The sequence below is a fragment of the Aquarana catesbeiana genome, linkage group LG03 (assembly GCF_042186555.1).
Source record: "Aquarana catesbeiana isolate 2022-GZ linkage group LG03, ASM4218655v1, whole genome shotgun sequence".
NCBI classification, from domain to species: domain Eukaryota; kingdom Metazoa; phylum Chordata; class Amphibia; order Anura; family Ranidae; genus Aquarana; species Aquarana catesbeiana.
Window position 1 is genome coordinate 22,741,363 of NC_133326.1, and position 22,305 is coordinate 22,763,667.

A 22,305-nucleotide genomic window follows, 5' to 3' on the forward strand; every position below is an offset into this window, starting at 1 on the left:
TTGTACACTGGTGCGCAGTCATGTTGGAGCAGGAAGGGGCCATCCCCAAACTGTTCCCACAAAGTTGGGAGAATGAAATTTTCCAAAATGTCTTGGTATGCTGACACCTTAAGAGTTCCCTTCACTGGAACTAAGGGGGCCAAGCCCAACCCCTGAAAAACAACCCCACACCATAATCCCCCCTCCACCAAATGATTTGGACCAGTGCACAAAGCAAGGTCCATAAACACATGGATGAGCGAGTTTGGGGTGGAGGAACTTGACTGGCCTGTACAGAGTCCTGACCTCAACCCGATAGAACACCTTTCGGATGAATTAGAGCGTCCAACTTCTCGTCCAACATCAGTGCCTGACCTCACAAATGCTCTTCTGGAAGAATGGTCAAACATCCCCATAGACACACTCCTAAACCTTGTGGACGGCCTTCCCAGAAGAGTTGAAGCTGTTATAGCTGCAAAGGGTGGGCCAACTCAATATTGAACCCTACGGACTAAGACTGGGAGGCCATTAAAGTTCATGTGCGTGTAAAGGCAGGCGTCCCAATACTTTTGACAATCTAGTGTATATACGTATTGCGGTCTGCAAGTAGTTAGCCTTCAAGTTTAACAGGTAAGAAGCCTTACAATGCAATTATTATGGAAGCCTACGCTCTGCATAATATGTAAATCTTCTTGTAGATCAGTATAGATCTAAACCTTAAACCTAAACCTTTTTTTTTTTTTTTTTTTTTTTTTTTATTTCACCAGGTGTTCTGAAGACCATTGGCAGCATTTAATCCACAGTCACCGTAACAATGAAGCTTGCCGGTACGTTCAGATGACATTGTTTATCAATCATTTCACTTTCAGAATGAGCCGGTAAATAACATGCATTAAATACATTTAAAGCACATATCTAATAGGATGAGCTGTCTGGCGACAGGTTCTCTTTAACCCTTTCGCTGCCAGAGCCGTTTTTGCATTTTTTTTTCTTGCACACATGCTTTAAAAAATAATTTTAGGCCTGAAGATTACATAAAACCCCACAAAACATTATGTATTTTCTGAAATCAGACAACCTAGAGCAGGGGTCCCCAACCACCGGGCCATGGCCTCTCTGCAGCCGGGCCGTGGGTGTGGGGGAGGGGGGCGGATGGCATGAGTGACCCGGGTGGATCAGTGAAACGGACGGGCAGATGAGAGAAGCAGGCTGGCGAGCAGAGATGACATCATGTCCCTCCGCCCGCTCCACATCACCGCTCTCCTGTCCTCACTCAGAAATGCAATTTTTGCATGCAATAGTGCAAATAGACCTGTGCCGAGAGTTCGCTCCCGGCACAAAATACTGGTAGCTAACAGAAAGCTCCTGATCGCTGCTTGCGATCGGGAGCTTTCCGCTGTGACAGCCAATCACGGCGGTCATATGACCTCCCAGCATTCTAAACCACCAGCTCCAAGGGGATAAATTTTTTTTTTTTTTTTTGTTAACTCAACTTTTTTTTTGGTGACAGGTTCTCTTTAACTGCTTGATGCCTGCCCACCGTCAAATGATGGCAGGACAGGGCAGCCCTCGTTCTGGGATGACGCCATATGAATGTGTCCCAGAACGGCCGCTCTCGCGCCCCCGCGGGGGCGTGCAGCTTGGCAATTGCGGCAGCGCCGTGTTGCTAGGACACGGCGCGACCTCGATCTCTGTAAAGAGCCGCATTCGCGGCTCTTTAACCATGTGATCGGCTGTGTCCAATCACAGCTGGTCACATGTAAACAAGGAGATGCCGGTAATCGGCTCTCCTCACCTCACACTGACAGAGTGTGAGGAGAGGAGAGCTGATCAGCGGCATCTCCTCACAGGGGGACATTTAGGGATGTAATCAGGGCACTGATTACAATAAATAAAGTGTCACAAAACAGTGCCCACCAATGCCAGCATATAGTGCCCACCAGTGGCAACAATCAGTGCCCACCACTGCCCACAAGTGCCACCAATCAGTGGCCATTAGCGATGCCAGTCAGTGCTGGCAATCAGTGCTACCTATCAGTGCTGCCCATCACTGCTGTCGATCAATGCCCATCAGTGTCGCCCATCAGTGCCCATCTGTACCCCCTATCCATGACGCCTATCAGTGCCCACCAGTGCTGCCTATCAGTGCCCGCCAGTGCAGCCTATCAGTGCCCACCAGTGCCGCCTATTAGTGCCCATCAGTGCCACCCAACAGTGCCCATCAGTACCGCCTATCAGTGCTCATCAGTGCCACATACCAGTGCCCATAAGTGCGGCATATTATTGCCTCCTCATCAGTGCCACCTCATCAGTGCCCATAAGTGACTCCTCATCAATGCCCACCAGTTCATCCTATCGGTGACCATCAGTGCCGCCTCATCAGCGCACATCAGTGAAGGTGAAAAATTACTTAGTTACAAAATTTACTGACAGGAAAAAAAAGTAAAAAACATTTTTTTTTTTCAAATTTTTTGGTCTTTTTTTTGTAAAAAATAAAAAAAACTCAGCAGTGATTGAATACCACCAAAAGAAAGCTCTATTTGTGTGAAGAAAATGATAAGAAATTCGTTTGGGTACATCGTCTGATGATGCCCTTGCAGACGAAACGCGTCGGAAAGGACTCCACTGCCGCCATTTGTTTTTAAAAAAGCGCTGATTTTAACCCGCTAAATGTAAGTTTTCTAACTTCATTAAATTTATTGTGTACCCAAACCGAATTACGCTATGTGGCCCTTTTTTGTTTTCCCCCCTTTAATTCCATCTACTGCATCTATGGATATCTGATCGCCGTCCCTCATGAGTTACACCTACATAGTTATCTACCACCTTGAGGATAGCCGGGCGTTCCTGGTCCAACCATCTGAGGACTCCAGTGTTCATTCCCATTGGTTGTTTACACAACACAAGCCCGTTTGACTCACAGAACATATGTTCTTGTGGGTTCAAACGCTCCGGTAAGCCTCCCAGTTATCGGTGGTGGTACTTCTCACTTTAGTTATATATCCTGTTCACTGTTGGGACATTCACATGGAGTTGTGAATATATTTTTATTTCACATGGAACTTTGAACCACTCTGAACATTTTTCACTTGGACATTCATCACTAGTTATAGTGTTTAATATTTTTTGTACATGTCTCTTTAATCTTCAGTGTTGATTCGTTTGGGTTCAGTACCCTCTGTTTGATACACGTTTTAAGTCACGTTTTTCATAAGCGCTACACTATTTGTTTCCTAATCGATTATGAAATGAATCGATTACTATTTTCAGAATCGATTAATCAGCCAGTCGATTAGTTGGCCTGCATACAGAATGCATTATTTGTTTACATATCAGGAAATACAGTGCAGCACACATACAGCTCAGTACACCATCCATACATGACAGTAAGTGCCTGAGAACTTGTGAATGTGTGAGGAGCAATGCCTCATGGGACATGTAGTCCTGGGCAGGAAGTGAGTGGTTCTAAAGGCAGAAGTTTTCTATACCTTGCCATTGGGGCGCTCTATACTGTACTTAACGCAGAGCAAAAAGCAGTGTAGAAACAGATCAAAAGCAAACTGCTTAGGTGTGTACTGAGCCTTGTGCTGGTCACACCGATCAATTTTCAGATGAGATATTCAGACGAAACAGCTTTGTACATTCGCTGAATGAAAGAATGTTGTTTGAAATTTTCACTTGCTTTTAACATTCTGTTTTAAAATGAATGTAATTTCTGAACGAAAACCACATAAACTGTCTGAAAATTCCTTTCACCAAGAAGTTTTCCATTATTTCTAAATGTTCCCATCACTGTGGTTGAAAATGAACGTCGATTTGACCCCAATAACGATTTGAAAATCGAACGAACGTTCCTAAAATGACATTTTTGTTTGCAGGAAGACATTGTTTTTGTATGGCCAGCAAATAATATAATAATAATATATTACAGTTCTGTTTGAAAATCTGCAAAACAGTGTTTAACTTTTTTTTCTTTAAAAAAAAGATCTCTGAGTCTGATGATATTTACCAGATTCAACCTCTAATAGTATATACAGTATATCTCCTCTAATAGTATATACAGTATATATCTCCTCTAATAGTATATACAGTATATCTCTCCTCTAATAGTATATACAGAATATATCTCCTCTAATAGTATATACAGTATATCTCCTCTAATAGTATATACAGTATATCTCCTCTAATAGTATATACAGTATATATCTCCTCTAATAGTATATACAGTATATCTCCTCTAATAGTATATACAGTATATCTCTTCTAATAGTATATACAGTATATCTCCTCTAATAGTATATACAGTATATCTCTTCTAATAGTATATACAGTATATATCTCCTCTAATAGTATATACAGTATATCTCTTCTAATAGTATATACAGTATATATCTCCTCTAATAGTATATACAGTATATCTCTTCTAATAGTATATACAGTATATCTCTCCTCTCATAGTATATACAGTATATCTCTCCTCTCATAGTATATACAGTATATCTCTCCTCTCATAGTATATACAGTATATCTCTCCTCTCATAGTATATACATTATATCTCTCCTCTCATAGTATATACAGTATATCTCTCCTCTCATAGTATATACATTATATCTCTCCTCTCATAGTATATACAGTATATCTCTCCTCTCATAGTATATCTCTTCTAATAGTATATACAGTATATCTCCTCTAATAGTATATACAGTATATATCTCCTCTAATAGTATATACAGTATATCTCTCCTCTCATAGTATATACAGTATATCTCTCCTCTCATAGTATATACAGTAGAGGTCGACCGATATATCGGCCGATATTTGGTGTTTTTTTCTTAATCGGCCGATTGTGCTGATAAAAAAGGCCGATATAACTCAGCTCGACTTGCAAATGACTTCTGAAGTCAATACAAGTTGCCTGTAGTCTTCTGTGAAGCACTTCTCTCCCCTCTCTGGGCAGCCAAATCTGATAAAAAGAACCTGAAGTGATACAATGTTTACACTTCTGAATGAGCTGAACTCTGTGTGTAGAAGCTCTCAGTTTAACCATTTAAAGACTAAATCTTTTCTGACATTTGTTGCTTACAAGTAAAAATCCTGTATTTTCTGCTAGAAAATCACTTGGAACCCCCAAACATTATATATATATATTTTTTTAGCAGAGACCCTAGGGAATAAAATAGCGGTTGTTGCAATATTTTATGTCACACGGTATTTGCGCAGCGGTCTTTCAAACGCAATTTTTAAAAAAAAAATACACTAATAAATTTAAAAAAAAAACTAAGCAGTAAAGTTAGCCCATTTTTTTCGTCCAAAAGTTTTGATTACCTGTTTTTGTGTATTTATTTTTAAGATAGTTTTTTTTTTTATATATTTTTTTTTATCTAAATTATACATACAAGTGAACTGATTGGAGGTTTGTTTAATAAATGTTTAAATGTAAAAAAATTTTCTGTATCACTTTAGGTTGCTTTCACACTGCAGCGGGCATGCATTGACGGTAAAACGCTGCTAGTTTTAGCGGCACTTTACCGTCATTTTAGCGGCGCTATTCGGCTGCTAGCGGGGAGCTTATAACCCAGCTAGTACCCGAGGAAGGTGTTAAATGCGCCCCTGAAGCGCTGCTGCCGAAACGCTTTGCAGGCGCTTTGGCAGCGGTGCGCATTCATTTCAATGGGCAGGAGTGGTGGTATACACCGCTCCAAAGATGCTGCTTGCAGGACTTTTTTTAACATCCTGCCAGCGCATCGCCTCAGTGTGAAAGTACTCGGGCTTTCACACTGAGACTGCAGGGGAGCCGTTTTACAGGCACTTTACAGGCGCTATTTTTAGCCCAAAAGCGCCTGAAAAATGCCCCAGTGTGAAAGGGGTCTAACTGTTAAATTTGATGAGATGAAGGAAAAAAAAAAAAATTGGCCTAATATATCGGCCCAAAAAAATCGGCATCACATATCGGCCATCGGCCACCGAGATTTCTAAATATCGGCATCAGCATCAGCCAGAGAAAAACCCATATCGGGCGACCTCTAATATACAGTATATCTCTTCTAATAGTATATACAGTATCTCTCCTTTAATAGTATATACAGTATATCTCCTCTAATAGTATATACAGTATATCTCTCCTCTAATAGTATATACGGTATATCTCTTCTAATAGTATATACAGTATATCTCTTCTAATAGTATATACAGTATATATCTTCTAATAGTATATACATAAGTTTGAGATCTGTGAGGAGATAGTGGGGGTGAGTTGAGGAGTGGAGAGATAGATTTGGGTGTCATCGGCATAGAGGTGGTATTGGAAGCCATGGGAGGTCATCAACTGGCCCAGGGAAGAGGAATAGAGTGAGAATAGGAGAGGCCCAAGGACGGAGCCTTGGGGTACCCCAACAGAAAGAGGAAGAGGAGCGGAGGAGATGGAGTTGTAAGTGACACTGAAAGTGCGCTGAGATAGGTAGGAGGAGAACTAGGATAAAGCAGAATCATGGAGGCCAAGGGAGTGGTGTTTGCTGAGGAGGAGCAGGTGGTCAACTGTGTCAAAGGTAGCAGAGAGGTCTAATGCCGCGTACACACGGTCGGACTTTTCGTCTACAAAAGTCCGACAGCCTGTCCGACAGACTTCCGGCGGACTTTCGGCGGACTTGCAGCAGACTTTCTAACGAACGGACTTGCCTACACACGACCACACAAAAGTCCGACGGATTCGTACGTGATGACGTACACCGGACTAAAATAAGGAAGTTCATAGCCAGTAGCCAATAGCTGCCCTAGCATGGGTTTTTGTCCGTCGGACTAGCACACAGACGAGCGGATTTCGGGGTCCGTCGTAGTTACGACGTAAAGATTTGAAGCATGTTTCAAATCTAAAGTCCGTCGGATTTGAGGCTGAAAAAGTCTGCTGAAAGTCCGGAGAAGCCCACACACGATCGGATTACCAGCCAGCTTTAGTCCGTCGGCGTCCGTTGGACTTTTGTAGACGAAAAGTCCGACCGTGTGTACGCGGCATAAGAGTATGAGTATGGAGTAGTGCCCATTGGTTTTAGCAGTTAGTAGGTCATTGGTGAGTTTTAGTAGGGCAGTTTCAGTAGAATGTTGTAGGCGGAAGCCAGACTGTAGGGGGTCAAGAAGGTTGTTGTCTGTGAGGTAGTGACTTATTCGGTCATGGACAAGGCGTTCGATGAGCTTGGAGGCAAACAGGAGAAGGGAGATAGGTCTTAAGTTATTCAAACAGGTGGGGTCTAGTGAGGGTTTTTTGAGTATGGGGGTAACCAGTGCATGTTTGAGCGGGGAAGGAAAGGTGCCGGAGGAGAGGGAGAGGCTGAAGATGGGGGTTAGGGAGTTGAGGATAGAGTGGGAAGGTGGTCTATAAGATAACTTTTTTCCATTCTCAGTGTGTTACTTGGTGCAGCGATCCACTCTTTGACTGTTGGGGGGGGTTCAGACTTCCAGTATAGCATTATCAACTTACAAGCCATAAAAAGACTAAACATTTTTTCAAGTAAACTAGTTATTTAATTATCCTTGTCTATGATGACTAAAGGAAGCCTAAGAAATGTTTATAGAAGTCAGGAGCCAATCCATTCCATCTAGTAACCACATTTTACCCTTGGGGAAGAGGTCCTACCCTTGCATACGCAGCGCACGGTAAAGTCATGCACTGCTACTGTGCTAAAATTATACGATATGCAAAGAGGCGTTTATTTGATTGAGTGCCACAAACCGTTACAAATCGCGTCTTACTGGTGCCGCGGATCCCAGAATTAGGGGTAGAGATATCCGTGGTTTGGTAAACCCCAATCACCGGACCTCTATAATACCTCGCGGTGTTTCCTTTTTTTTTTTTAACAGCGACAACGGAGATGAAATAACTTACTGTAGTAAAAAAATAAGTGGCCCCGGCGTCTGATTTTTTTTAGGACGTATCGGCACTTTATTCTCACACTGGCTTTGCTGCTTTTTTATCCAGTTTCTCTGTGTAAATACATTCCTTAGGGAAGTGTCAGCTGAAAGAGATAGAAGGAAGCCGATACCCAGATGAGGCACTCCAATTTCCAAGGGAACGCTCTATGAGACGCATGGGAGGGGGGGAGGGGTTAGGGTTGTTTACCAGTTCTCCACTGTATAAGATGGACTGGGTAATGTCTGGAATCCCCTGACTCACAAGACGCTGCATCTAAATTTATCCTTCATGCAGTTATACCGTGCCCTACATACTGATATCCTATATATGAACACACGTCCTATTTAGCTACAGCATACCTGCTCTGGATATAAAGTAAGCGAGACAAGGGTCAGCAGATTTCATTTTTTAACCGCTTCAGCCCCCCGGAAGATTTTACCCCCCTTCCTGACCAGAGCACTTTTTGCGATTCGGCACTGCGTCGCTTTAACTGACAATTGCGCGGTCGTGCGACGTTGCACCCAAACAAAATTGCCGTCCTTTTTTTTTTCCCCACAAATAGAGCTTTCTTTTGGTGCTATTTGATCACCTCTGCGGTTTTTATCTTTTGCGCTATAAACAAAAAAAAGCGACAATTTAAAAACAAAACTCAATATTTTTTACTTTTTGCTATAATAAATATCGCCAAAAAACATATAAAACAATTTTTTTCTCAGTTTAGGCCAGGGATATGCAATTAGCAGACCATCATGCCTCTGCCTCTGGGTGCCATGCTTGTGGCTGTCAGTGTCCTGCTATGCCTCATGGGACTTGTAGTTCTGCAACATCTGGAAGTCCACTAATTGCATATCTCTGGTTTAGGCGGATATGTATTCTTCTACATATTTTTGGTAAAAAAAAAAATCGCAATAAGCGTATATTGATTGGTTTGCGCAAAAGTTATAGCGTCTACAAAATAGGGGATAGTTTTATGACATTATTATTATTTTTTTTTTTTATTAGTAATGGCGGTGATCTGCGATTTTTATCGTGGCTGCGACATTATGGCGGACACATCGGACACTTTTGACACTCTTTTGGGACCATTGTCATTTATACAGCGATCAGTGCTATAAAAATGCACTGATTACTGTGTAAATGACACTGGCAGGGAAGGGGTTAAACACTAGGGGGCGATCAAGGGGTTAAGTGTGTCCTGGGGAGTGATTCTAACTGTGGGGGGGGTGGGGGGGTGGGCTACCACTAACATGACAGAGATCACTGCTCCCAATGACAGGGAGCAGTAGATCTCTGTCATGTCACTAGGCAGAACGGGGAAATGCCTTGTTTACATTTCACTTCCCCATTCTGCGGCTCCGTGACACGATCGCCGGGAGACCGGTGGACATCGGGCCCGTGGGCACAGTCACGCTGTACGCAGCGTGCGCTCGTGCGCCCGCTAGCCCCGCCAGTTATAGGGGATGTACAGGTACGCCCATTTCCCCACCGCTGCCATTGTGCCGACGTATATTGGTGTGCGGCGGGCGGCAAGTGGTTAAAGCATCATTTTTTTTTTTTAATCCCAAAAGTTTTTATCCGTGAAATAAACATAAAGTAACAACATTAATGCTGACAAAGACATGCCATACAACCAGGGTGGATAAAAATCAATGATTATTAAAAAAAAACAAAAAAATCTGATTTTTTTATTTTTTTTTATTTTTTAAATCAAATTTATTTTAATAAAATGCTTTTGGAGTAAAAATCTATCTAAAGATAGTTTTCTATTTAAGATACATTAATAATTTAGTTTATTCAGCATGAAATGGAGCTTTAGTTATGTAGCGCGAGGCTGTATATTCTGCAATATTTACATTCAGTGAATAGAAGCTCTGCAAGCTGAGATAACATGCACTGCATCGATGCATTCACACAATTTCACAGTAACCATGAGATAAAACAAAGCTCAGGAATATTCCTGTATCCCATTGTTTTGCAAATCTATGTACACTACAAACTGTATGATTGAATCATTTCTGATATCGCTGTTTTACTAACCTGACAGCTTATTATTCTAAAATAGGAAACCTTCATTTTGTTTTCGAATATTAAGCCCTCGTGCGCACAGGCTGTTAAAAAAACATTATGAAAACGCCAGTATCTTTGCAGTGATTTTTTTAAATTTTTCAGCTTTTTTCAGCGTTTTTGCATGAGCGTTTTTGAGCGTTTTTCCGCGTTAGCGTTTTTGAGCGGTTTTTTTTTTCAAATTTTTTTTTTTTTTTCAATGGATCAAAAACGCTAAAAAACGTTGGTGAATGACGTTTTTGAGCGTTTTTCAGCGTTAGAGCGTTTTTACAGCTGAAAAACGTCTCTCAGAACCCACTGGTCCTGGGTTTTTTTTTTTTTACAGCTTAAAAACGCCTATGCCACTTGCAGCTCAAAAACGCCTAGGTGGGCATGAAGCCATAGACTAACATAGACAGGCCTTTTTAAGCTGCAAAAAAATCTCAAAAAAGCGGCTGTAAAAACGTCCGTGTGCATGAGGACTAAAGACTCGAACTTGCAGCAAGAACAAGTCCTTACATTTAAAGAGCACCTGTCATTTCAGATCATGGCAGCGCCCTGTTAGCGGACATCCACTCACCTGCTGCCGCCACGCCCCTCCCCTTGTTGTGTCACCGCCGCATCACCAGCCGTCCCATTAAAGCGTCAAACAAAAAAAAAACGCGCATTGTGAGACCATATAAATGATGATATTTATCCACCAATATTAAGTATCTCTATCAAATAAGGGACATATTTACTCCCAATCTATAGAAAGCTCTTACACCTAGAGTGAAATGATAAACAACTTGCATCACAATGTTGAAACCTGGATGCATTAAAAATCATCCAGGTCAAAAATTGTCACTTGAAAAAAATTCTTGTCAACACAGATTCTCTATACGAATATAGCTGCTGATCGCGAAGTGTTCATATTTTATGAAATGTCTTTCCTTCACTGATTGATTTGTGACTTAAAACCAGGAAACACCGTAGAAAAAGTGATTTGGGATAGAAAGGTTCCTCCCCCCGGAAAATAACTGCCACTTACCAGCTGCACAGATCTCTTTTTAAGGAGATCGCATCCACTTTAGGCTTATAACCCAGCCAAGGTCTCTGTGTTTGTCCACCAGATGGCACCTTTCCTCCTCTTAGATCGTCCCTGAATGCCTCACGATCAGCAGTTGGCCAAACTGAAAAGAAAAACTACCATAGTGTAGAACTGTATGCGTTTTATCAATCATTTGGAAAGATTGCACTTTACAGGATAATCGAAAAATAGCGTCAGTAAAACATTCGAGCCGGCCGGCTCTTCGGATGTTCGGCCCGTTGCTTCCGGGACTACACGATGTAATGGTGACGTCAGCACGCCGCTCCTCCCTACGCCGTTTCGTCAAAGGTGACGTCGCCCAGGGGCACGTGCCTTTCTATCCCAACCTTTCTATCCCAAATCACTTTTTCTACGGTGTTTCCTTGTTTTAAGTCACAAATCAATCAGCGAAGGAAAGACATTTCATAAAATATGAACACTTCGCGATCAGCAGCTATATTCGTTTAGAGAATCTGTGTTGACAAGGTATTTTTCAAGTGACAATTTTTGACCTGGATGATTTTTAATGCATCCAGGTTTCAACATTGTGGTGCAAGTTGTTTATCATTTCACTCTAGGTGTAAGAGCTTTCTATAGATTGGGAGTAAATATGTCCCTTATTTGATAGAGATACTTAATATTGGTGGATAAATATCATCATTTATATGGTCTCACAATGCGCGTTTTTTTTTCCTTTGACATTTTACCTATTGTGTGTATCTCACATTTAAACTGCAACATGACCTAAATTGTTGTTTTTATATTATAATAGAAGGGCCATTCAGACAGCGCTGTATTTCCATTTTAAATACTTTGTCCTATTAAAGTGAATGGGACTGTCGGTGAGTCAACAGCGGGTCAGAGGAGGAGCCGCTGCGGGTCAGAGGAGGAGCCGCTGCGGGTCAGAGGAGGAGCCGCTGCGGGTCAGAGGAGGAGCCGCTGCGGGTCAGAGGAGGAGCCGCTGCGGGACAGAGGAGGAGCCGCTGCGGGACAGAGATGACCGTTGCTCTTTAAAAATTAGGATTTAAATCAAATCCACCCTGCATACAACCAGTTTATTAGGCGCCCCTTGCTAGTACCACGTTGGGCCCCCCTTTGTCTTAATTCTTCAATTGGTTCCACTAGATTTTGCACGCCACACTTTTGACATATTTATTTGAAAACCATTTATCATTTTCCTTCCACTCCACAATTATGTGTTGGTCTATCACATAAAATCCCAATAAAATACATTTACGTTTTTTTGTATCAAAATGGCAAAAATGTGGAAATTTTAAAGGGGTATGAATACTTTTTTCAGTAAGGTGTTTGAAACGTTCCTCAGAGATTTTGCTCCATAGTGACATGATAGCATCACGCAGTTGCTGCAGATTTGTCAGCTGCACATCCATGATGCCGAATCTCCCCTTCCACCACATCCCAAAGGTGCTCTATTGGATGAGATGTGGTGAGTGTGGAGACCATTGGAGTACAGGGACCTCATTGTCCAGTGGTGAGATGATTGGAGGTTTGTGACATGGTACATTATCCTGCTGGAAGGAGCCATCAGAAGATGGGGACACTGTAGTCATAAGGGGATGGACATGGTCAGCAACAATACTCAGGTAGGACATGGGGTTTAAATGATGATCAATTGGTACTAAGGGGCCCAAAGTGTGCCAAGAAAATATCCCCCCCCCACCATTACACCACCACCAGCCTGAACCGGTGATACAAGGCAGGATGGATCCATGCTTTCATGTTGTTTACGCCAAATTCTGACCCGACCATCTGAATGTCGCCAATGAAACCTGAGACTCATCAGACCAGGCAACAGTTTTCCAATCTTCTATTGTCCAATTTTGGTGATCCTGTGCCAATTGTAGCCCCAGTTTCCTGTTCTTAGCTGACAGGAGTGGCACCCGGTGTGGTCTTTTGCTTCTGTAGCCCATCTGCTTCAAGGTTGGATGTGTTGTGTGTTCAGAGATAGTATTCTGCATACCTTGGTTCTAACGAGAGGTTATTTGAGTTACTGTTGCCTTTCTATCATCTGGAACCAGTCTTCCCATTCTCCTCTGACATCAACCAGGCATTTTCCTCCACACAACTGCCGCTCACTGGATATTTTCTCTTTTTCGGATCATTCTCTGTAAACCCCAGAGATGGTTGTGTGTGAATATCCCAGTAGATCAGCAGATCAGACCAGCCCGTCTGGCACCAACATCCATGTCACTTTCAAAGTCACTTAAATCCCCTTTCTTCCCCATTCTGATGCTCAGTTTGAACTTCAGCAAGTCGTCTTCACCACGTCTAGATGCCTAAATGCATTGATTTGCTGCCACGTGATTGGCTGATTAGCAATTTGTATTACCAAGCAATTGAACGGGTGTACCTAATAAAGTGGCCGGTGAGTGTATGTAGTGAAAGGAATAGAAGAGACAAGGAGGTTGATTTACTCAAACTGGAGAGTGCAAAATCAGGTGCAGCTGTGCAAGGTAGCCAATCAGCTTCCAGGTTATTTTGTCAAAGGAAACAAAAACCGGCACATCCCCGGAGACAGGACAGAGGTCTGTATTGTTTACATTGAGGCCGGGTTCACACCTATGCGAATTGGATGTGGATTTTTCCCCGCATCCAAGTCGCATGACAGGAGATTGTGAGCGACCCTCTATGGAGCCGGTTCACATATCTCCGGGGCGGCTGCAGAGCGGCTTGCACAGGAACACTGTGCGACTTTGGCTCCGTTTCAGGGCCGAATTCAGGCAAAAATTTAGCCCTGATTCGTCCATGAAAAGGAGAACAGGGGCGCACCGGACCCTCTGCTGCGAGCCGCATCCGTCGGAGGTGTGAACCCAGCCCTACAGAGCTCCGTCCGGGTCTTTCTCTTCGCTGATCAGCAATGCTGGCGGTCATCCATTGGCTGGCACCCACTGATCACCAAAAAGGTTTTGTACCTTGATGCAGAAAAATGCGTTAAGGTAAACAACCTTCACAACCACTTTAATGCCCACATGCCACACATGTGCGTCCATGGGCGTCAGAAGTTTGGGCGCTGACAGCGCAATGACATAATGAGAAAGACAGCTCTCAGTCTCTGTTAATGATTGGTAGCTGGCAGGACTGGCTCCCGATCATGTGACCACTGTGACAGCCCATCACAACAGTCAAGTGATCGGGCGATCTTTCTCGCCCCCCCCCCCCCCCCCCCCGGATGCAAAGACCCATCGGGGCTGGGCTGGAGGGGGTTAGATTACCACTTCAATACCGGGCACTTAGACACCCTCCCGCCCAGGCCAATTTTCAGCTTTCAGCGCTGTCGCAGTTTGAATGACAATTGCGCGGCCATGCATCACTGTACGCAAACAAAATTTTTTATCATTTTGTTCCCACAAATAGAGCTTTCTTTTGGTGGTATTTGATCACCTCTGCGGTTTTTATTTTTTGCGCAACAAATAAAAAAAGACCGAAAATTTTGAAAAAAAACAAGTTTTTCTTTGTTTCTGTTAAAAATGTTTGTAAATAAGTACGTTTTCTTCTTCAATGATGGGCACTGATATGGCTGCACTGACGGGCACTGATATGGCTGCACTGACGGGCACTGATATGGCGGCACTGATGGGCACCGATGAGGTGGCACCAATGAGGTGGCACTGATGATGGGCACTGATAGGCGGCACTGATGCGCACTGATAGGTGGTACTGATGGGCACTCATAGGTGGCACCGATGGGCACTCATAGGCAGCACTGATGGGCAATCGTAGGTGGCATTGATGGGTACTTATGGGTGGCACTGATGGGTACTTATGGGTGGCACTGATAGGTGGCATGGATGGGCACTGATAGATGGGCACTGATGGGCATGGATGGGCACTGACAGCTGGCACCGATGGACACTGATGGGTGGCACTGATGACACTGATTGGTGGCACTGCTGGGCATCACTGAAATATAATGGTGCCAATCAGTGCCCATTTGTGGGCACAGACTGGGCACATGTGGATGGCCATGGGGTACATACCTGGCCATCCACATGTTGCCCCCTTCCCTGGTGGTCCTAGTGGCGATCCCTGGTGGTCCAGTGTGGTCATCCGGGGGGGGGGCTGTGCTGATAAAAAATCAGCACAGAACCCCCCTGTCAGGAGAGCCGCCGATCGGCTCTCCTCTACTCGCGTCTGTCAGACGCGAGTGAGGAAAAGCCGATCAGCGGCTCTTCCTATTGACATCGTGATCAGCCGTGATTGGACACGGCTGATCATGTGGTAAAAAGCCTCCGCCGGAGGCTCTATACCAAGATCGGTGTAGCGTTGTGTCAGACTGACACACCCCTCCACCGATCGCCGCCATGCGCGCGGCCGCATGTTATCCTGCTGGAAGTCATATGACGCCCAGTCAGGATAACGGAACCACCGCCCGGCCGTCAATCTGCTAAAGTCCGGGCGGGAGGTGGTTAATGAATGAATTTTTTTTAGCTGCCATAACCCTGGTATCCCCTTCTTCAGCGGGTGGTCCGCTACAAGATAAAAGTGGTCCCTGTGGCGGATTCGCCAGCGAGATCACTTTTATCGGCGGTGGGAGAGGGGCCCCCCCTCTCCCGCCGCAATCCGGTGCCCTCCGCCGCTTACCGGAGCCGTCGGCAGCGGCGGAAGGCGATCGCGTCTGTCCCCTGCCTGGGTATGGAGACGAGTGAGGGGAAGATGGCCCCTGTAACGACATATTCGGCGACCCATCGCAGTTTGCTACGGTGACGTTCCGTCGCTGCCATCTTGCTACACCCCACACTCGTCCACAGTAAGGATACACTAAGAAGGGGGAAGCGGACATGTTGTTACACCCACCGGAGTTTTGCATTTTACACGTATTTATAACAGTAAAGTCAGTTTATATAGTGAAACACAGGACTTACAACTCCCTCTGACTACTTAGATCTTGAATTTTAAAAGCAGCAGCAGCCCTGCTCATCTCACAGGTTTGCTAATCGGACAGAAGTTCGCTGCTTTTAAAATTGAACATCTAAGATGTAAGACGGAGTTGTAAGTCCTGTATTTCACTATATAAACTGACTTTACTGTTATAAATACGTGTAAAACGCAAAACTCCGGTGGGTGTAACAACATGTCCGCTTTCCCCCTTCTTAGTGCATCCTTACTGTGGACATGTGTGGGGTGTAGCAAGATGGCGCCGGCGGAACGTCACTTTCGTAGCAAACTGCGATGGGTCGCCGAATATGTTGTTACACCCCCACCCGTCTCCATATCACTGCAGGGCGGAAGTGATGTCAAAACGTCACTTCCGCCCATAGCTCTTAAAGGGCCATTTTTTTTTTCATTTTTTTAAATGAAAAATGTATTTTTTTTTTTTTTTTTTTTGCATTATAATGAAAATATGAGATGTGTCGTCTTTTTGACCCCAGATCTCATATTTAAGAGGACCTGTCATGCTTTTTTTCTATTTTAACGGATGTTTACATTCCTTGTAGTAGGAATAAAAGTGAAACTTTTTTTTTTTTTTTTTTTTTTAACAGTGTAGAAATGTAAAAAAAAAGGCAAAATAAATAAAGAAGAAAAAAACCAAAACAATTTATTTGCACCCCGTCCCGACGAGCTTGCGTGCAGAAGCGAACGCATACGTGAGTAGCGCCCGCATATGAAAACGGTGTTCAAACCACACATGTGAGGTATCGCCGCGATCGGTAGAGCGAGAGCAATAATTCTAGATCTAGACCTCCTCTGTAACTTAAAACATGCAACCTGCAGAATTTTTTAAACGTCGCCTATGGAGATTTTTAAGGGTAAAAGTTTGTCGCCATTCCACTGGCAGGCGCAATTTTGAAGCGTGACATGTTGGGTATCAATTTACTCGTCGTAACATTATCTTTCACAATATAAAAAAAAATTGGGCTAACTTTACTGTTGTCTTATTTTTTTAATTCAAAAAAGTGTATTTTTTCCAAATAAAGTGCGCTTGTAAGACCGCTGCGCAAATACGGTGTGACAGAAAGTATTGTAACGGCCACCATTTTATTCTCTAGGGTGTTAGAAAAAAAATGTATAATGTTTGGGGGTTCTAAATAATTTTCTAGCAAAAAAAAACAGTTTTTAACTTGTAAACAACAAATCTCAGAAAGAGGCTCGGTCTTTAAGTGGTTAATAAAACTGGACAGTGTAAAATCTGATGCAGCTTTCACTAAAAGAAACTGGATGCTGATTGGCTACCATGCAGAGCTGCACCAGATTTTGCACTCTCCAGTTTTAGTAAATCAACCCCAATGTCTTTTTTTTTTCCCCTACATTTAAGAGAAGAGAGAGTACAGGGACGTACTCAGTTAGGCTCTGTTCACACTCGTGCGATTTCAGATGCACAGAACCGCAAGACAATGGAAATCCCATTGTTTTCAATGGTGCCGGTTCACATCAGTGCAACTCAGCACAGCACAATTTTGGAAAAAGGGTCCTGTACTACTTTGGTGCGATTCTGGCCCCATGGAATATGCAAACCACATCCAAGTTGCATCACATACCATATTTATCGGCGTATAGCACCTTTTCCCCCTGAAAATAGGGGGCGATTCACGGGTGCGTGTTATACGCCGATAGTGTTCACCTCGGCTCTGACGTAACACACACAGTCCCGCCTCCGCCACCGGCATTGAACCAGTGTTCTGTCAATCACGGGAGCTGGGCCAATGCCGATGGCAGAGGCGGGACTGTGTATGTGACTGGCGACTGAGAGCCGAGTAAACAGGAGATGACTGCTCTGTGATTTCCTGCATGAGAGATGGTGAGGCTGCAGATGGGCATCAGACTGCATTGATGGGAGATGGGCGCATATCAGGCTGCATTGAGGCTGCAGATGGGCACAGATCAGGCTGCATTGAGGCGGCAGATGGGCACAGATCAGGCTGCATTGAGGTTGCAGATGGGCACAGATCAGGCTGCATTAAGGCTGCAGATGGGCACAGATCAGGCTGCATTGAGGCGGCAGATGGGCACAGATCAGGCTGCATTGAAGTTGCAGATGGGCACAGATCAGGCTGCATTGAGGCTGCAAATGGGCACAGATCAGGCTGCATTGAGGCTGCAGATGGGCACTAATCAGGCTGCATTGAGGCTGTAGATGGGCACAGATCAGGCTGCATTGAGGCTGTAGATGGGCACAGATGAGGCTGCATTGAGGCTGCAGATGGGCACTAATCAGGCTGCATTGATGGGCACTGACCATTATTTTGCTTCAAAGTGGTTTATTTTGAAAAGAAAGTTTTTTTCCTGAAACTTCCCTCTTAAATTGAAGGTGCGTGTTATATGCCGATAAATACGGTAATCACACTGAAAATCAAGTCAAAATCGGATCACAGCAGTGTGATAATAGTGGTCAAGTATTAGAGAGCCCTGTGGCGGGAGGAGGTGCAGGAACTGGACAGTGAAGACTGGGAGGACATGTGGGATTACCCGCTTCAGTCATTAGTTGCAACTAGGGACAAGTTGAATCCAATTCAAAATCCTGCATAGAATATACTATACACCCCAGCGCCTTCACTGCATATACCCAACCTCGTCGGCCGTTTGCTGGAGATGCTCTGGTACCCCTGCGGACTTCCTACATATATTCTGGGATTGCCCACAGGTTCAAGAGTATTGGAAGGAGGTGACCAACTTTATCCATGGGTTAACTGCCATACCTATTCCTCTGACAATTAGCGTCTGTGTCCTCGGCCTTGTGGAACAACTGGCGTTAGCTAAAGCAATCCGCACTCTAATAGGTATCCTATTATTTTACACGAGTAAAGCTATAGTGCTAAAATGGAAGTCAGCTGTCCCCCCTACCCTGTCCTCATGGAAAAAGTTAATCAGTACAATGATAGACCTCTACAAAGCAACATATTTGTCCCGAGGATGCCCCCAAAAATATGAAAAAGTTTGGCACCTGTGGACGGACTCTGAGTCTACGATGGATGATCAGCCCATTGGGGATTGCCCCGTTTAGATACCATCCATACTTACCTGGCCCTGTTGAGTGCTGAGGTGCATGCCCCAGAGTGGTGGTGTTAGTCCAGAGGTAATATGATCACACTTAATCCTAACTGTTCTCGTAACGTCCAGCTCAGACAGAAGAGAGGGAGAGAAGTAGTCCCGCAGGAAAAGAGATCTCCTGCCACCATCCTACAATGTGAAACCTGGGTACCGATTTTGTGGTTGTTTTCTTTTCTTTTCCGAAGGGAAGGGGATCATGCTCTGCTTCAGTATGTCACAGTACATGTTGGCATTCATGGTTCCCTCAATGAACTGTAGCTCCCCAGTACCGGCAGCACTCATGCAGCCCCAGACCATGACACTCCCACCACCATGCTTGACTGTAGTTTATCTTGGTCTCATCAGACCACAGGACATGGTTCCAGTAATCCATGTCCTTTTTCTACTTGTCTTCAGCAAACTGTTTGTGGGCTTTCTTGTGCATCATCTTTAGAAGAGGCTTCCTTCTGGGATGACAGCCATGCAGACCAATTTGATGCAGTGTGCGGCGTATGGTCTGAACACTGACAGGCTGACACCCCCACCCCTTCAACCGCTGCAGCAATGCTGGCAGCACTCATACGTCTATCTCCCAAAGACAACCTCTGGATATGACGCTGAGCACGTGCACTTGACTTGTTTGGTCGACCATGGCGAGGCCTGTTCTGAGTGGAACCTGTCCGGTTAAACCGCTGTATGGTCTTGGCCACCGTGTTGCAGCTCAGTTTCAGGGTCTTGGCAATCTTCTTATAGCCTAGGCCAGCCCTCAAAATTTCCACTTGCATTTGGCGAGTGGAAATTAGCTGAGGGTGACTGTGGAGCAGGGGCGGACTGGGACGTCAATTTCCTGGCTTATCGCTTCTGACAGAGGTGGTGCGGCCTTTTTACAGAGCATCAGAGCAGCACAGTGGGCAATTGCCTCCCTGCCCCCCGGGCCGCTCTGATGCCCTTTAAAAAAGGCAGCACCGCTTCTGCCAGAAATGGTCAGCCAGGAAACTGTCAGGAGGAGAGCTGGCCAGATCGCACAGAGCGGGGATCTCACGCTATGACACAGCTCCTGGACCGCCTTGTAAGACATACAGCACAATTGTCCAATGTCTGTCCAGGAGGCGTGACTTTGTCTGACAGTGGCCAGCGTTTTGTCTTCAAGCTGTGTTACAGTGGGAGATCCCCGCTCTGTGTGCTCCGGCCAGCAATCCTCACAATTCCTCCCTGTGATCCCTACTACGTTGATGGGCACTGATGAGGCTGCAGTTATGGGCACTATTAGGCTGCATTGATGGGCGCTGATAAGCACTAATGGCCACTGATAAGCTGCACTGATGCGACAGCACTAATATACTGTAATGATGGGCTGCACTGATGGGCACTGATGAGGCGGCACTGATGGGCACTGATGAGGCGGCACTGATGGGCACTGATAAGCTGCACTGATGAGGTGGCACTGATGGGCACGGATGAGGCGGCACTGATGGGCACGGATGAGGCGGCAGAGATGGGCACGGATGAGGCGGCACAGATGGGCACGGATGAGGCGGCACAGATGGGCATAGATGAGGCGGCACTGTTGGGCACTGATGAGGTGGCAATGATGGGCACTGATAGGGTGCACTGATGGGCACTGATGAGGCAGTACCGATAAGGCAGCACTGATATGCTGCACTGATGAGGCCGCACTGATGGGTACTGATATGCTTTATGTTAATATTGTTAAAGTTCTTGTTGTTAATATTTATTTTTATAACTTAATTCTGCATAAAAAATTTAACAGTGTTATTTCATGAGATAATTTACCAAGGCGTGTTTAGGAGCAGAATTAGGGGAGGGGCAGGGTAGGAGTTGGGTGAGGCAACTTGTGGCGGGTAACTCTTAAGGCCTGGCTAGTAGATCAGTACAGTGGAATCTCGGATAGCGAGTAACGCAGTTAATGAGCGTTTCGCAATACAAGCAATTCTTTTTTAAAAATCCTGACTCGGTTTGCGAGTGTTGTCTCGCAAAACAAGCAGGATTCAAGCCTCTGCGGTGTGCAGTACCGCATTTGGCCAGAGGTGTGGGGGCGCAGGTGACACTAGGAGCTGTTCGGAAATACTCAGAAACACTCAGAAATACTCTGTTCCCGAGCTTTTTCGAGGGTTTCCGAGTGTATCTGAGTGGTCTCCGAGGATATCCGAGTCTCCGGCACCCCCCCCCCCCACCTCTGGCCACATGTGGTATTGCATGCAATAGAAGTCATTGTGGAACAAAATATCTTAGTTTCCATTGACTTTTATGGGGAAACTCGCCTTGATATGCTTTGGATTACAAGCATTCTCCTGGAACAGATTATGCTTGTAATCCAAGGTTCCACTGTACATGAAATGTTGATCCCTGGCCTAGGCCATCTTTTTTTTTGTAAAATATTTATTGGATTATTACAATACAAACTATAAACCAGCCTACAATGGAAAGTATAGAGCTGAGAAACTCTAAAACACGGTAGCAGTTCAGTGTATAAGATAAGCAGGGGGGAATAAAGGGTAGGAGGGGAGGGATGTAAGGGGGAGGGGAGGGATGTAAGGGGGAGGGGAGGGATGTAAGGGGGAGGGGAGGGATGGAAGGGGAAGAAAGGGGTGAATTTACCTGTAAACAATGCTATATTGAATTATTACATATCATGGAAGTAACAATAGCAGCATAACAAACTGTCAAACCCTCAGGAGTGGAAGCATCATTATCCATATTAGAGTGAGGACTGTCATAAGTGGTAAAAAAAAATAAAAACAATATTGATAGACAGGGTTGCCCGTCTGGGACTAGGGGATTGTACAATATTAGAACAGTAGCACAATGAGGGGAGCTCAAAGCGACAGGGGGTTGGAAGGTTTGGGCAGATCAGATATTTTGAGTTTGCGTTTGCCCAAGGTGTTAGTGAGATATCGTTTCAAGTACCAGTCAGTATATCAGAATGGATGTATGATAGATGATAATTCTTCGGTAGTGAACGTATGTTCCATATATTTTTGCCACCTGGCAAAAAAACGAGTAGTAGAGTAGAAATTTAAGACTATGGTGTCCAGCTTCTCAATATGGAAAAGCGACAGTGTTGCTCACTTCAAAGCTTGTAGGGAAGGTGGAGATGGTTTGATCCAGTGGGACATGATCGTTCTGCGAGACGCTAGTCGAGATATATGAGACCATTGTGTGAGAGTGGGTGATCCTGTCGATGGGGAGGAGGAGACTGGTGGATCACATTCAAATAGACACAAGAATGGATCTTTGAGTAGCCGTATCTTGCCAACCTTAAAGATATACGTGAGCACTGAGTCCTAAACTCCACAAAGACGT

At 44.6% G+C, this 22,305-nt stretch overlaps 2 protein-coding genes across 4 annotated transcripts in view; one reads left to right on the forward strand and one right to left on the reverse strand.

Moving 5' to 3' along the window:
• PGPEP1L (pyroglutamyl-peptidase I like) overlaps positions 1–8,028 on the reverse strand; it is a 55,357-nt gene extending 47,329 nt beyond the window's left edge. Inside the window, exon 1 of the mRNA XM_073618396.1 lies at positions 7,857–8,028. The gene's annotated coding sequence lies outside the window, so the exon portion shown is untranslated. The remainder of the gene's footprint in view (positions 1–7,856) is intronic.
• The window catches only part of LOC141131278 (protein FAM169B-like), a 79,154-nt gene that overhangs the window by 7,469 nt on the left and 49,380 nt on the right, over positions 1–22,305 (forward strand). For all 3 annotated transcript variants that reach the window (XM_073618394.1, XM_073618392.1, XM_073618393.1), the window contains exon 2: positions 747–806. In XM_073618394.1, the coding sequence (XP_073474495.1) occupies positions 794–806 (13 nt within the window). In that variant the 5' untranslated portion in view covers positions 747–793. The remainder of the gene's footprint in view (positions 1–746; positions 807–22,305) is intronic.